Here is a 14792-nt window from a genome sequence, read left to right as displayed (position 1 = left end):
TATAGACATATTCCTATGCTTCCAACACTATATGAGCAACCTACGATATCACGTGGATGTGACAGGTGTGACAGAACTACTATATTATCAACAACCACAACTGCTGGAGGTGGCAAAGCTATGAAATGGCAGAAAGACTGCGACAGGGCAAGGTGGAGATGAGATATAATTAGCAAGAAGAAAAATCTGAAAATTTTATAATTACTTCTAAGAAATTATTCAATCTCTTGAATTCACATGCTTGAATCTTACAGATATATATTTTTAAAGCCTATATATATACACACAATAAAGTTATGGAAACTTGTTGAAAATTCCACTGGTGTGCCACAAAAAAGCATTTTGTTCTCCTACAGTTTCATTCCAAAAGGGTAGACTAAAAAAATACAAGATTTCTAGCATTACTAAATTGCAGAATATTCTCACCATTTAAATTTATTTATATCCTAGACACATATTCCTCGAATACGTTGTTTTCTATATTAATTTCTTCACCCAAACACTTGACTTAAACTATGTCACAGTGTTGTAATCCAAAAATGTTAAAAGGAGCATAAATGCCCTATTCATGGACATTACTATTACTGGGGGGAGAAACAAACAACTATAGGTTTCATTAAACTCTATGTCATTTAATGAAACCATTCTAATTTAATATACTCTTGAGCCAGTGCTGCGTTGTCTAGGATAATGTAAAAAAGTACAGTTGTTTATGTGCCACACATACATTACAAAGAGAGAAAGTAGAAATTATGTCACTTCCGCAGTATTCCAGATATGTAGTAAACTAAAATTGAAGCCAAAAACCAAACCAACAAAAAGGAAAAAAACACACACACCAAACCCTTGCACCCAATTAGTAAAGCTTTGTAAAAACACGACTAGTATTTTATATATTTATATGTGGCTCGTAAAAGTTTTGAAATGCATTCAACACCAATACGACAATTCAGAATGTTGACTCCTGGTGAATCTTCTTTTTACCTACCAAGTCCTTTTATTAAGCTGATCACACTGGATCTCCTCCAGCAGGCTAGTGAAATCTCCATGAGACTGGAAATACCTGAAAAGTCCCAATCCTTAGAATTCTTTTGTTTCTAGAACTGAGGGAAAAATGGCTTGCTTCATGATCCCAGTTTGGTCCTTTCACTATAAGCATGTAGGTTTTCCCTCACCCCCCCAAATTCAAGGGAGGGCGAGTGTTGACTTTTAAGTGCTGAAGATCTGCAGCAATCGAACTGGAGGAGGTTTCCTGATCAGAACACGCTTTCCATAACCAAAGGGGCAATTTTTAGCTTCAGCGTACGATGATGACCTACAAGTTGCAGAGTGTAGGCTGCCAGTCTATATTTATCCGCAAGCACATAGTATACCGACAGATTAGCAAAATACTTCAAGCACTCCAAGAACATGAGACTTGCTTGTATAGTTCAGCATAAACAACCCTTCCATACCGGCAACATACGTTATCACACAGGCTGAGCTGAAGGCAGAGTTTCTCTCCTGAATTCTAAGTCAGAGATAACAGGGGGGCAAGCGATAAAGCCTTTGTTTTGTAACTACGGACTCTTGGCCGCAAGTAGAAAACAGTGCGAATTCCTGAGGACAAGAACTGAGACGGTGTCCTTTTCCCATGTCAAGAGAAGTGCAAACCACTCATCCTCAAGGCAAATGACACAGGGTACATTTACACAGTGTACAGCCAGGGTGGTGCAGTGGTTAGCGCTGAGTCTGGGAACTGGGTTCAAATCCTCGCTCAGCCGTGAAGTTTATTAGGGTGACCTTGGGTCAGTCACTGTGTCTCAACCTAGCCTATTGCACAGGGTTGTTGTGATGAAAAAAAATGTACGGTGTCTTTAGTTCCTTGGAGAAAAAGCTGGGATGCGAATCAAATAATTTAATAAATAATAAATAAATTAACCCCAAAGATGCCAGCTTGCTGGAGAGTAAGCATCACTGAACTCTGTTGAACTTCTGTGTAAGCATGTGTGCAATCGGACTGCACAAACATATTTAACATTAAAATCATCAATATTTCAAAATACTGATGTTATGCCACCTTCAGCGAAAATTTTAAAAACTCCTGTCAGTGGAATTTTCAGTATACAGTGGTACCTCAGGTTACATACGCTTCAGGTTACAGACTCCGCTAACCCAGAAATAGTGCTTCAGGTTAAGAACTTTGCTTCAGGATAAGAACAGAAATCGTGCTCCGGCGGCGCGGCAGAAGTGGGAGGCCCCATTAGCTAAAGTGGTGCTTCAGGTTAAGAACAGACCTCCGGAACGAATTAAGTACTTAACCCAAGGTACCACTGTACAAACCAATCTAAGCCTGAATGATCAAGTTGCTATAAAAAAAAAAAAAGCAGGGAAGGGAAAGTGGGCAGGGAATCTTCAAAATGGTTAAGAGATCTCTTGGTCACATTGATTTTTGCAAATGAAAAAATGAAGAATTGGCTTACACTGACAAACCCAATGCTTTCAGTGAATGGGCAAGATGTTGAAGCAGATGCAAAGGAATGAGCAAGCCTCTCTGTGGAGTTTATAGTGTAGCCATACTTCTTACACTAGGCTGATGGGAGTTGCAGTCCAAAACACCTGGAGGGCACCAGATTGGCAAGACTGGTCCAGATTGATGTCCTACGGAGCATTTCCCCCAAACCAGTCTCCTGCTTGAACTAGCAGGCTCAAACGTTGTTGTTTTTTTGCTGTCTTTATGGTACACCATATTGAAATGACTGTGTGGAAGGTGATTAATAAGATGGTGATGATAAATGAGAGACCACCACTCGTCATTTACAGGTTCCCATTAAAACTGCTCACACATATCAATGATCTACATTCTACAGCAAACAATGACACAGTCCTCTGACAGGCTTTGGGTGGCAGGCCTGCATTTGCTTACAAACTGAAACAGCCAGTAACCAGCAAAAAGAGGCCACATAAGAGAGATACAGACCAGACTCTGCTGCAGATACAGATCTGTCCCCATTTCTAATCTGGCAACACTATCACAAGACCTAATAATCTCACCCACATCAGGGGGTTCATTCACCTGCTCATCTTTCAACGTGACACTTGACAGCATTTGCTGACACATAGGACAAACAGGTCAGTCTCAATTAAAAAGGGAATATAAACCTGACATCGGAAATCGCAATAAAAAAACAACAACAACAGGGTGACATTTCAACCTCCCAATGTTGTTTTGTGTGCATGTATGGTGACATAAGGATCACTGTCTTCTGCATTTTATTTCCTTCTGTAGTCACTGTTTACAATTCTACTCCCCCCACAACCATTAACTCAGAATAGCACGTCACATTAAGTGGACTACAGTCCATGCTAGCTTATTCCTTAATAAATTTCTCAAGTCTTTCTTAGATTCTATTGTTTTTGCTGCAACAGACTAACACAGCTATTCCTCTGGATATTACGATTAAATGCCTGACTGGAGAATATAGAAATTGACTACAGTGGTACCTCAGGTTACAGACGCTTCAGGTTACAGATGCTTCAGGTTACAGACTTCGCTAACCTGGAAGTAGTACCTCGGGTTAAGAACTTTGCTTCAGGATGAGAACAGAAATCAGCGGTGTGGCGGCAGCGGGAGGCCCCATTAGCTAAAGTGGTACCTTAGGTTAAGAGCAGTTTCAGGTTAAGAACGGACCTCTGGAACGAATTAAGTTCTTAACCAGAGGTACCACTGTACTGAAAATACATGCCAGTCATCATAGTACAGTATACTCTAGGTTCTCCAACATAGTGCCTTCTGGGTGTTTTGGTCTACAACTCCTACCAGGCAGCAAGGCCAATGGTGACAAGATGATGGGAGTTGTAGTCCAACTGCATGTTAGGTAAGGATGCCTAGTGCATATGCATACAGGATATGCAAGTGTTGTTGTTTTTTTTAAATGGCCAGGTACAGAGCCCAGATGCTGTTGGCTGAATCCACAGAAGGATTGTTTTAGCTCTTGTGCTAGATTGTTAACTAAATCCAGAGATATTCTTGCACTAGCGTAAAAGGCTGTGCAAGAGGCTGAAAAGAACAGGAACCTACCTATGACAGGAGAGTGAAATCTTGTGCAATTCTTGTGCAAGCATTTGCAGAACTGTATTTGCTACTGTTTTCCTTCCACTCATGGTCCAAACCACATCAGCTATGCAGAGGAGCACTTTTTCCTGGCTTTCTTCCTCCTGGTATTCTTTATAGATGTATAACTTTGAGAAGCATATTTATCTACTTAGATATTTGTAGACCACTAGCTACCATCCTGGAACAACTAGCACAAAAGCTTAATAACCCAAAACAGCAAAGATTTTGGCCACAATCCAGTGCATAGTTGAATGCACCGAACTCCCAAATCAATGAAATTTAAGCATGCCCAGCTCTCCACCTAAAGGAGTGAAATCCTGTAATCAGCTGTGACATTCTCTATAAACAAGCACCATCAGTGTATAAACATGTAGAATTCCTGACATTGCAATATAAACACTCGATATACCTTGCATAAGACCTGATCAACAGGGAATTCTGAACAAACTTTGGAAGACAATTCAAAAACTCCCTCTAGCATGCAGTATCCCAAAGACCACCAACTGATAATTCACCTATCTGGGAAGGCACTTCAGGAATTGTTACGGAAATTTTTAGGTTTATTCAATAATAATTTAATATAGCTAAAAAATAACTCAATAAGCTCCAAACAGAAGCTTATGAGACATCTGAAGTCCATGGAATATTGCCAACAATATTTAAGAACCTGGTTCTATTTTCAGTGGCAGATGATGCAACCATATATGAAGAATGCTTAAATTGATAATGCAAATGTGCTTCATTACCCAGAAAGAAAGTAGTAGTCTCCTCAGTAATAAGATACATGTAAAGTCAATCTCTATAGCTATATTCTGACAGTTTAATTTAGAGGAATATTAACTTTTCGGTAACTACATTGCTTTTGTTCTGCGGAGTGGCAATGTTGTATTCTTGTTATAACAAACAGTGTTGATAATTCCATACACAACATGATGAAACAAAGGGATAGGAAGGGCACACCAGGGCAGGTTAACGACCAATAGATACAACTGTCTAGGGCATCACCCAGACACTGGCCAGATCCTGACCAGCTTAGCACCAGCAAAGGTTGCTGCATTATGTACATGGGAAAGGCAATGTCTGATAGTACATAGCTGTGTATTTAGCATAAAATAAGATTACATATAATTTGATTGATGTCTAAAAATATGTCAGGTTCAAAAATGGTGTACTGCTTCACTCTTATGATTGAGCATCCCACCTTTTTCCCAGTCTAGGAAAGGAAGACACACGTTGCATACTGCTCAACAATCCCGATTTAAGTGGGACAGACCAGAGTTACAGAAACCAATCCCAGTTTCTGATTGGATCCTGAAATGTTCCAGTTTTTGGATCTTACATTCTTGCTAGCGTGCACTTAGTTTTTAAGGTTTAGAAAGTTTAGAATTTGGTAGAAGCTTTAGTATTTTTATTCTGAGAGGCTGAGTGCCGCTAAAAATGTGTAAATAACATCTAACACACAAAATGGGATTTGTATACGGTGGTACCTCGGGTTAAGAACTTAATTCGTTCTGGAGGTCTGTTCTTAACCTGAAACGGTTCTTAACCTGAGGTACCACTTTAGCTAATGGGGCCTCCTGCTGCTGCTGCGCCGCGGCTGTGCGATTTCGGTTCTCATCCTGAAGCAAAGTTCTTTACCTGAGGTACTATTTCTGGGTTAGCGGAGTCTGTAACCTGAAGCGTCTGTAACCCGAGGTATCACTGTAATTTGATTTCCAAAAGTTATCTTGGCTGTAAGTGCCAAAAACCGCCCATAAGTGGATGACCTTTACAGCTATACTGTACTGTGCCCGCATTCAGAAAAAGTACCCCTTGTTTCCCCTTCATCAAATTTTGGAAGCTATGCAAGTATGAAAACACTTCACCATCTAATTGCAATCACACAAAGATTGCCACAGTTCTCCTGTTTTCCTAATCCTATACCTCAAAATCCATCACAGCTACCAACATTTAAAAATTCAACAGAATTTTACCACTGCTTTTCTTTCATGTGGAAAGAGAAACATGAAGGGATTTTAAAGGACTCTACAGTTGAGTAGTATGAGAGGCCATTCTTCACACAGAGACACTTTCAGATAACTAGACTAAAGCAGAGGCCTTAAGCTAGCTAGAAGGAGGAACCCACTCTTTAGTCAGCAATTTATTCAGCCCTGTTGAAGTGGGATTATAGAATACAAGCCTGCTTCACAGATTCATTGCTCTACTGGTGTTAACTAGCAAACCAAGTCTCATCTGCTATTTGTAAAAACATGCTATTTTTAACACTTAAGAGATTATTGGAAAACCTTTTATGCAATAGTAGGTTTATTTTTGCTGTGAAGTTTACATGCTAAATTCTCGCACAAGTACTGCTTTAAGACAGCAGATCTGTCTGCTATTTATAGCTGATAGTAGGAGCTCGTCACATTTAGAGTATGACATCACTATGGGAATATTTCCTTTCACTTATGGAAACGCCCTTATGACGGGAACTAAACATAGGCATTTTCCACTTCTGGTTTTTAAAATAATAAAGTCATGTTTTCGCTTTCAATACTGACTGTTAGTAATGCAATTATTTCTAGCAAATTCTCTCTACCTAGCCAACAACTCCTGATTTGTCTCAAATCCCAAACATCTTACAAAACGCATTAAGATCATATGTAAAAAAATTAACGTTTCATATCAAGAGATGGTAAAATGCCCACTTATTCTAATTCAAGAAAATCACAACATCTTGTACCTGCATAAAGTTTTTTTATGCCATGCTATACTTAACGTAAGAACTGTCTCACAAGACCTAGTCCATTTTTTTGTTTCCAACTGCTGCCATCCCTGATGGCTCTGAGACATTCACAAGAACACAAAGACAACATGACTCCATGCCAGAACAAGAAGTCCTTATAGCTCAATGGGACTTTTACACCTTTCCTCTCCAAATCTGTTCAGGAGGGTCAGGAGATGAAAGAAAAGATCATTCTGTCTGGCACTGATGAAACCATCTTCTTAGCATGACATTGTATTCCACCCTATATATCTGACCATGTTAATACCTCCCTCCAAAAAGATCCGTGAGAATCTCATGGATGCATGTCCCCCTCCATTTACAATGAATACTGTACCAGATCTCTTTAAACCCATCCACTTTGCCCATGCCATTGGCCACCCTACATGATGAATCATGTACCCTGCCAGCTTCATACATCATGCAGCTGCCAATAAATGCATGACCACCTCCTTATAAAGCAACCAAGGTCCATCATACATAGAAAGCAATGGATTTGGGGCTAACATTTGCTGGACAATAGCACATCTAATTCTGAACATCTTCAATTTCGAGTTCTAGTATACTGAGAGAGCAGAGAAAATTTATCTCCCTGCACCATTTCTAATGTTGTAAATCCATTTTATGTCCCCCTTTCCCTTTCCCCAAACAAATCTAAAAATCCCCATTGCTTTATCCTTTTCACATATGAAAAATACACCAACCCCTTGACCATTCTAGTTGCTTTTCTCTGGATGTTAGTCTGTTCTAAAACCAGGAAATCCCAAGACACAAAGAGATAATATTTCTAGTTTCCTGGTGATTCAGGGCACTGTTTAAATACTTTTTAAACAGAATACCCAAAACCTCTGACCAAAGCTACCAGAATTATTTATTTATTGAGCAACTGTAATTTTCATAACTTGTACCCATTTGTTCTTGCCTCACTCACCTCTGCCTTTCCATGCTGTTGTTGTTTATTTCATTTCTAGACCACCCATTGGCCAAGGTCTTCTGGGTGGTTTACAAAACCTAACAAATGCAATGCAGTATTAACTTCATTCCAGCAGCGGGAAGGCGTTCAAAGGCGTGTCACTCAACAATCAGTTATATCACTAAAGAGCCGTATATTTTAAATAATGTGTAGCCAAACACGCACATGAAAATAAAATGGGAGAAAACAATGCTAAGCACTGTGTGGGTAAAACAACAAACTGATATAATTCATTAGCAATAAACATCACGTGTCACTTGAGAACACTTGTAGTGGGACAACACTTTCCAGCAGGCACAATGACAAGCTATATTGGCATAATGGATTATTATGCCTGGTGTCATGAGATCAGCTCTATGGCACATCCAAAACATAATAATCAATTCTGCAGATACTTCAGAGTGGGGGAAACCCAAAGAAACAAAACTATGTGAGGCAGGAATGTGAAGTAACTGAATGCTTATTTTTATGTCAAGCATATACTGGCTTTGTATCCCACCCTTCAAGAGGCTCAAAGCAACATACACTGTGCTTTTGGGCGGCTGGTGCAATTTTTGGTCTCTCTCAACCACAGTACTGTAGCTCTTCAAAAATATATTCCAACCCTGTCACCTAACCTAATGGAGGTTGGATCCACGTAATTCATTTAAAGCACATTTTATGCACATTTAAGGCTTCCGCCAAAGAATCCTCGGAATGGTAGCTAAGGGTGCTGGGAATTTTAACTCTGTGAGGGATAAACTACAGTTCCCATAATTCTTTCTTGGAAGTCAAGTGCTTTAAATGCCTGCCGTACCTGCTTTAAATGTGGTATGGATGCAACAGGAGTCAGTTTGTAAGTCTAGTAGATACAGTAGTGCCTCGCAAGACGAAATTAATTCGTTCCCCGAGTTTTGTCGTCTTGCGATTTTTTTCGTCTTGTGAAGCACGGTGTCGGGAAAGTTTTGGAAAAGCTTCAAAAATACCAAAGTCTTCAAAAACCTCAAAAAAGGCTACCACACCGCGTTCTATGAGTTGCTCCTCGAAGTCAAGTCGCAACTGTATTAACGGTGTTAAGAAAAAGGAAACAAACTTGCAAGACGTTTCCGTCTTGCGAAGCAAGCCCATAGGGAAAATCGTCTTGCAAAGCAGCTCAAAAAACCCTTTCGTCTTGCAAGTTTTTTGTCTTGCGAGGCATTCGTCTTGCGAGGTACCACTGTACATGGCTTTGAAACACCCAACCCTATATTTGGCTTTAGTTCTCTAGTACTAACAGAATGTCCTGTCCATGGGTACGCAAATTAAGGCCCAGGGGCCCGTTCCGGCCCAGTCGCCTTCTCAATCAGCGTGTTTTTACATGAGTAGAATGTGTGCTTTTATTTAAAATGCATCTCTGGGTTATTTGTGGGGCATAGGAATTCATCCTCCCCCCCCCTTAAAATATAGTCCGTGCCCCCCCCCCCAAGGTCTGAGGGACAGTGGAGCGGCCCCCTGCTGAAAAGGTTTGCTGACCCCTGTGGCCTGTCCTTCGAAAACTTGCTTTCAACCAATCATTTACCTAAGTACTGAAATCCTACACGCAATTTCCTTCTGGTAATGATAAATTAAGCAAAAAGTAAATCACCGTTGTTTCCAGGGCCTTCTGAATGAAAGGTAGCAAAAGGGTGTCGTGGGATTATTTGTTCTAACTATATTGTTCAAAGATCATGCGTTACAGTTAAGTAATTTTCTCATCTTCAAAAGGTATTAGTTACAACAGGATTCCTACTTTGTGGAAATTATGATGCTCCGGGGTTCTCGGGGGCGGGGGCGGGGTATGTTATCTGATGCCAGTTAAAAATCTCATTACAAATAATAGCCAGTTGAAGAAAGATTAACCAAGTGTTGGATGTTGACAGTGGGAAAAATAAGTTATTTCTTGAAAGCTGTTTCCTGTGGATGTTCTCTTGAAAGAAAGAAAAAAGGCAGAAGAACTGTTATAAGATGGAATTCTACCCAGCAGAAACACTTTTCGCATTGACTCTCGACTTTATTTATTTATCCAATAGAATGCATATACCATTTGATTGTAAAAACAGACAAAACCCTCCCAGTGGTTTCCCAAAATATAAAATAAAACATAAAAATTATCAATAGAAATGTCTAAACATTTTGAATATTCAAAAGTATTGAATATTCAAAAATATTCAAAAGGTGATTAAAATCAAGAATTTACTAATGAATCAGCACAAAAATGTTATATGTGTTAATGATGGTCACTGAACCATATAATTAAGAGTAACTTACAACTACTGATTCAATTGGCCCTAAATCAGGCTTCCTCAACCTCGGCCCTCCAAATGTTTTGAGACTACAGTTCCCACCATCCCTGACCACTGGTCCTGCTAGCTAGGGATCATGGGAGTTGTAAACCAAAAACATCTGGAGGGCCAAGGTTGAGGAAGCCTGCCCTAAATGAAATGCCTTGATTGGAAACCACTCAGTGCTACAGACCATGTGTAAATCCAGCAGTGCCAATTGTGATGCAGCAATGCCCTACATAACAACACATACAGTACTATCCGTGGGCCATGGATAGCTCAGTCAGTAGAGCAGGAGACTCTTGATCTCAGGGTTGTGAGTTCAAGGCCCACGGTGGGCAAAAGATTCCTCATTGCAGGGGGTTGGACTAGATGACCCTCGTGGTCCCTTCCAACTCTACAATTCTAAAGCAAGTGATGAATCTAAAACATACTGCCTGGAAACAGAGAGTTGCAAAGTGTAGGTGCTGCCACACTAAAAGTATTTTCTCACAAGGATGGAACTAGTATTAAGTGGCACTTGTGACAGTGACAGTTCCGCAGATTGAAGTGGTCAAATGGGCATATATGGGGTAAAAAAAGGAAACCAGTCCCAAAATTTGAAGGGCTTTATATACTAGTAGTAACACCTTGAACTTGCCCTGGTAGCAAATGGGCAACCAGTTCAGATCTTTAAGTGGAGGTGTTATATGCTGACAGGGAGAGGAGGAAAACAGAGACAATGATAAACAAAGATTTTTATTATTATTACAGGTGCTTAGACTTAGTTTCAACAGAGGAGGAGGGCTTTGTCGACTGTGGCAAAAGTTTCACAGAAAAGGTAGGCATTGAGGCTGGCCTTGGAGGAAAGGAGAGAGCTAGGTTCACATAGGGATTCTGCAAGGGTAAATGACAGCAAGAAAGAAAAAGTAGAATCACTTAAGGGGAAAAACCTTCAGAGAGTTGAGGGTGGCAGCCTGGTTTTTAAAACTTATTTTATTCCTACAATTTAATAGGAAGTGTACGAAGAAAGATACTACCCATCTTTTAAGAAAGGCACTATTACATCAAATTCTAAGTCAAGATCTGTCGTCAACTGATCCAGAGAAATCAGAACAGTTTTTTTCCCACTCAAAGGAGGGGATACTGCTGCATCAGTCCTGCAACATCAGGTTAAGTATCTCCTAGTCATTGCACGAGAGAGTAAACAAGGAAGTAAAGCAACTGTGGTTCAGTCCTACTCAATGTTTATATATCACTCGACTGTAAAAAAAAGAAGCAAGCAAGCCTCGAAGCAGTTTTATGCAGGTCTAATAATGTTCATGAATAATGTTCATAATAATGTTCTTGAAGCTACCAGCATGAGTTTGACCAAACTGCGGGAGGCAGTGGAAGACAGGAGTGCTTGGTGTGCTCTGATCCACGGGGTCACGAAGAGTCGGACACGACTAAACGACTAAACAACAACACGACTAAACGATTAAACAACAACAATAATGTTCAATGGAACTTAGTCCATTCCAGGTTATGTGTCCATAGAATTGCAGCCCCAGATGTTAATTTTTCAAAGAAAAAACAGCAAACTTCAGACCAAACCAGTATGTAGGGAAGCTACCCACAAAACTATGAGCTTCAATGGGAAACTTTCAAACATGGTGTTCAAAGAAAGAGATTTTGTTAAGAAATGTGTTATATCTATCGAGTGGAAGATTTCACAGCTGAAAACGTGTCCAAGTACCAACCTGATTCACATTACAGAACAGCAGAGGTAACTTGCATTATCAGCACACTAGATAAATATACATTTTTTTAAAGGCACAGAGATCTATTTAGAATCACGCAACAGTAGTGCCACTTCAGTCAAAGAATTTCTAAACAATCCATTAAAATTATAAACGTAAATCAAGAGCACTTCATTTCGTAAAACACACACACCATGAATAAGCTGCATTTGAAGTAGGTTTTTAAAAAGAATAATAATAACAATTATAACTGACACGGATCACTCATCTATGAACAAATTAACATAAAAAAGTCCTACTCTCTCAGACCACAGGTTCATCTAGTCCAGCATCTTGTAAGCAGCCCAGAGGCTTCCAGGAAGCCCACAAGCAAGGCAAGGAGGCAGCAAATCTCTGTGATATTCAGAGGCATAATGTGACCTCTGAACCTGGTGGTCCCATTTTGCCACCATGGGATAGTCAAGATAGGTTCTCCTGTGCAAGTCCCACTGGGGTGACTGGGAGGTGCACAACACCACTTCCCTATAAACTGTGGCCACATCAGCATACATTTAAATTACCTTTAAACTAAGCATACAACTTCCACCTCAAAGAATCCTGAAAATGGTTGTTTACCCCTCACAGAGCTACAATTCCTAGCACCCTTAGCAAACTGCAGCTCCCCGAATCCTTTTGGGAAAGCCCACATCCTTTAAATGTGCTTTAAGTATATGTGACCTGTGACCCCGTGTTTTTAAAGAGCAGCACTTACAATCCATTCAAATCCATCAAGGCTTTCAAAGTATTTATAGCCTTGTATCATCTTTGGGAATATTTTTACTCTAGCACCAGCACCAGCAAAACTTCTTAACATCCACCCCCCCTTAACATTTCACCTTGTGATTTGCTTTACTGGACTGAAATCCAACAGCGCAGCCCTTAGCAAGTTGAATCTGAAGTAAATCCCAAGGTGTCCCAACGCAGCCTGCTCACAAGGAAATGTGCCTCGCTACGATTGTAGCCTGTATAAAAACACACTTCTGCTAGCATCTGTTGAGCAGTCTTGCATTGAGTCTGAGTGTGTTTGAAAGTTCCAAATGGGCACACAAAATGCTATGCACTCATATGCACTTCAATAACTTTGATGAACTATCGTAAAAAAAAGAGAGAGGAGGATATTCCTGTGGCGTTGCAAAATAGATAGGGAACAGTTCTGCTTAAGTGTTGTGCACGGTTGGTTAAAAAAGCAGCACAAACCAGTGGGTGTGAGAATGTGGGCATCCACTTAATCTCTGTTTATAAACATGAAGGGGGAAACAGACAGAAGTAGAGGAGCAGAGGAAAAATGATGGACCAGTACCTGTGAGGGAAGCATTGGTCCACATGATCGTTCATAGGGATATGGAACATAATGGGAAAGCCAACATCTGCTTCACAAGGTCCTATTTACAGAGTGAAATATACTGGAAATACTACACTAAACATATAGAGGGCATAGTCACATAGGGGTTTAGGATTTAATGCAGACTTGTGGAGTTTACAGATCATCAACAACAACAACAACAAAAAGTTAGTGAGAACATGATACAGTGGTACCTTGGGTTAAGTACTTAATTTGTTCCGGAGGTCCGTTCTTAACCTGAAACTGTTCTTAACCTGAGGTACCACTTTAGCTTATGGGCCTCCCGCTGCCGCCACGCCGCTGGAGCACGATTTTTGTTCTCATCCTGAAGCAAAGTTCTTAACCCGAGGTACTATTTCTGGGTTAGCAGAGTCTGTAACCTGAAGCGTATGTAACCTGAAGTGTAGGTAACCCGAGGTACCACAGTACAAGCACTTAAAATGCTGAGTAAAGTTTAAAGGCAATACCACTTGTCTTTCCTCAAAATAACTCTAACAAGTTCTCCTCAGTCCACGTTGTACTTTGCATCCTGCCTATCATAAACTCTTATGTTCAACTAGCATATTGCATCATGAAGGTGGAATGTCAAAAGAAAGGAAGAATCGGCATTACCCAGCAGGACCAATGGCTGCGACTCTGTATAAGGCAGCTTCTCATGTTCCTATTAGCCCCTTGGGGGCTAATGCAAATAACAAGTCTGCTGTGAAAGGACTCTCTTCACAGACACCTATAAAAGCCAGGTCCCTGAGACCAGCATTCCCATCCCAGTATGGCAGCATTGCACTGCTTCCAGTAGCTAAGTTAGTGACAAGAGGATCTGGATAGCCATTTTGGCATATGAAACGTTAATAAGGCGTGCCTGTGATTTTCAATGCCATTATTCATTTACAGGGCTGAGAGCAGCAACTGTGAAAGGCATCAGGGAAGTCAGGGAGGTGCCGCCAAAATTACCCACCTGGCTCTTATGCCAACCAATGAACAGTCGTTGTGCAATGTTTACTTCAGAACTGATGAGTAAGATATATGCAGATGTACAAAAGGTGTGGCAGTTAGAGCTGTAGAGAAACATGAAATGCCACTTGCATATGCTGCAGTTCTTGAATTCTGGAAATGTTTGGAGCAAAAGGCTTTTGGGGGAACAACCAGTCTTAAGGCAGGGTGGGGTGGGCCCAAAGCTCTTTCTTCGTTGGTGCCAAGATGGTGGAACACCCTGCCCATTCCTGTTGGTCTTCTGAAAGACAGCCAAGGCCTACTTTTTCCCTCAGCAAGCAATTTTTTGGCACTGCTATTAAAAATGGCCAGAGCCTGATGCTTCTATACTAAATCTGTTTGTTTTTTAAAACCCCCTGGAATGTTAGTTTACTTTTTCGAATCAATACATTTTATGTATTTTAATATATGCACTTGTTTGCAGCCTTTCATTTAAATTTATTTAAAAGGATGGGATAGAACTCCCAAGATGAAATAAAATAAAGTCACCATGGGTCTTTTGTACACATGTAAAATTTGCCGATCGAAAGGTCGGCGGTTCGAATCCCCGCGACGGGGTGCGTTCCCGTTGCTCGGTCCCAGCGCCTG

The 14792-nt window shown here is 40.5% G+C and overlaps 1 protein-coding gene across 9 annotated transcripts in view; it reads right to left on the bottom strand.

Annotated features, from left to right (window-relative positions):
- FRY (FRY microtubule binding protein) overlaps positions 1 to 14792 on the bottom strand; it is a 191827-nt gene that overhangs the window by 120934 nt on the left and 56101 nt on the right. Inside the window, exon 1 of one of the 9 annotated variants that reach the window (XM_077927128.1) lies at positions 989 to 1291. The exons of the other annotated variants lie outside the window; for them this stretch is intronic. Coding sequence (XP_077783254.1) covers positions 989 to 1049 — 61 coding nt within the window. The 5' untranslated portion in view covers positions 1050 to 1291. Of the gene's footprint in view, positions 1 to 988; positions 1292 to 14792 lie in introns of those variants that run through there. 9 annotated transcript variants of the gene reach the window in all.

The sequence above is a fragment of the Podarcis muralis genome, chromosome 4 (assembly GCF_964188315.1).
Source record: "Podarcis muralis chromosome 4, rPodMur119.hap1.1, whole genome shotgun sequence".
Taxonomy (NCBI): Eukaryota; Metazoa; Chordata; class Lepidosauria; order Squamata; family Lacertidae; genus Podarcis; species Podarcis muralis.
Note: the sequence above shows the minus strand (reverse complement) of the source record. Positions and strands in the feature narration are given on the sequence as shown.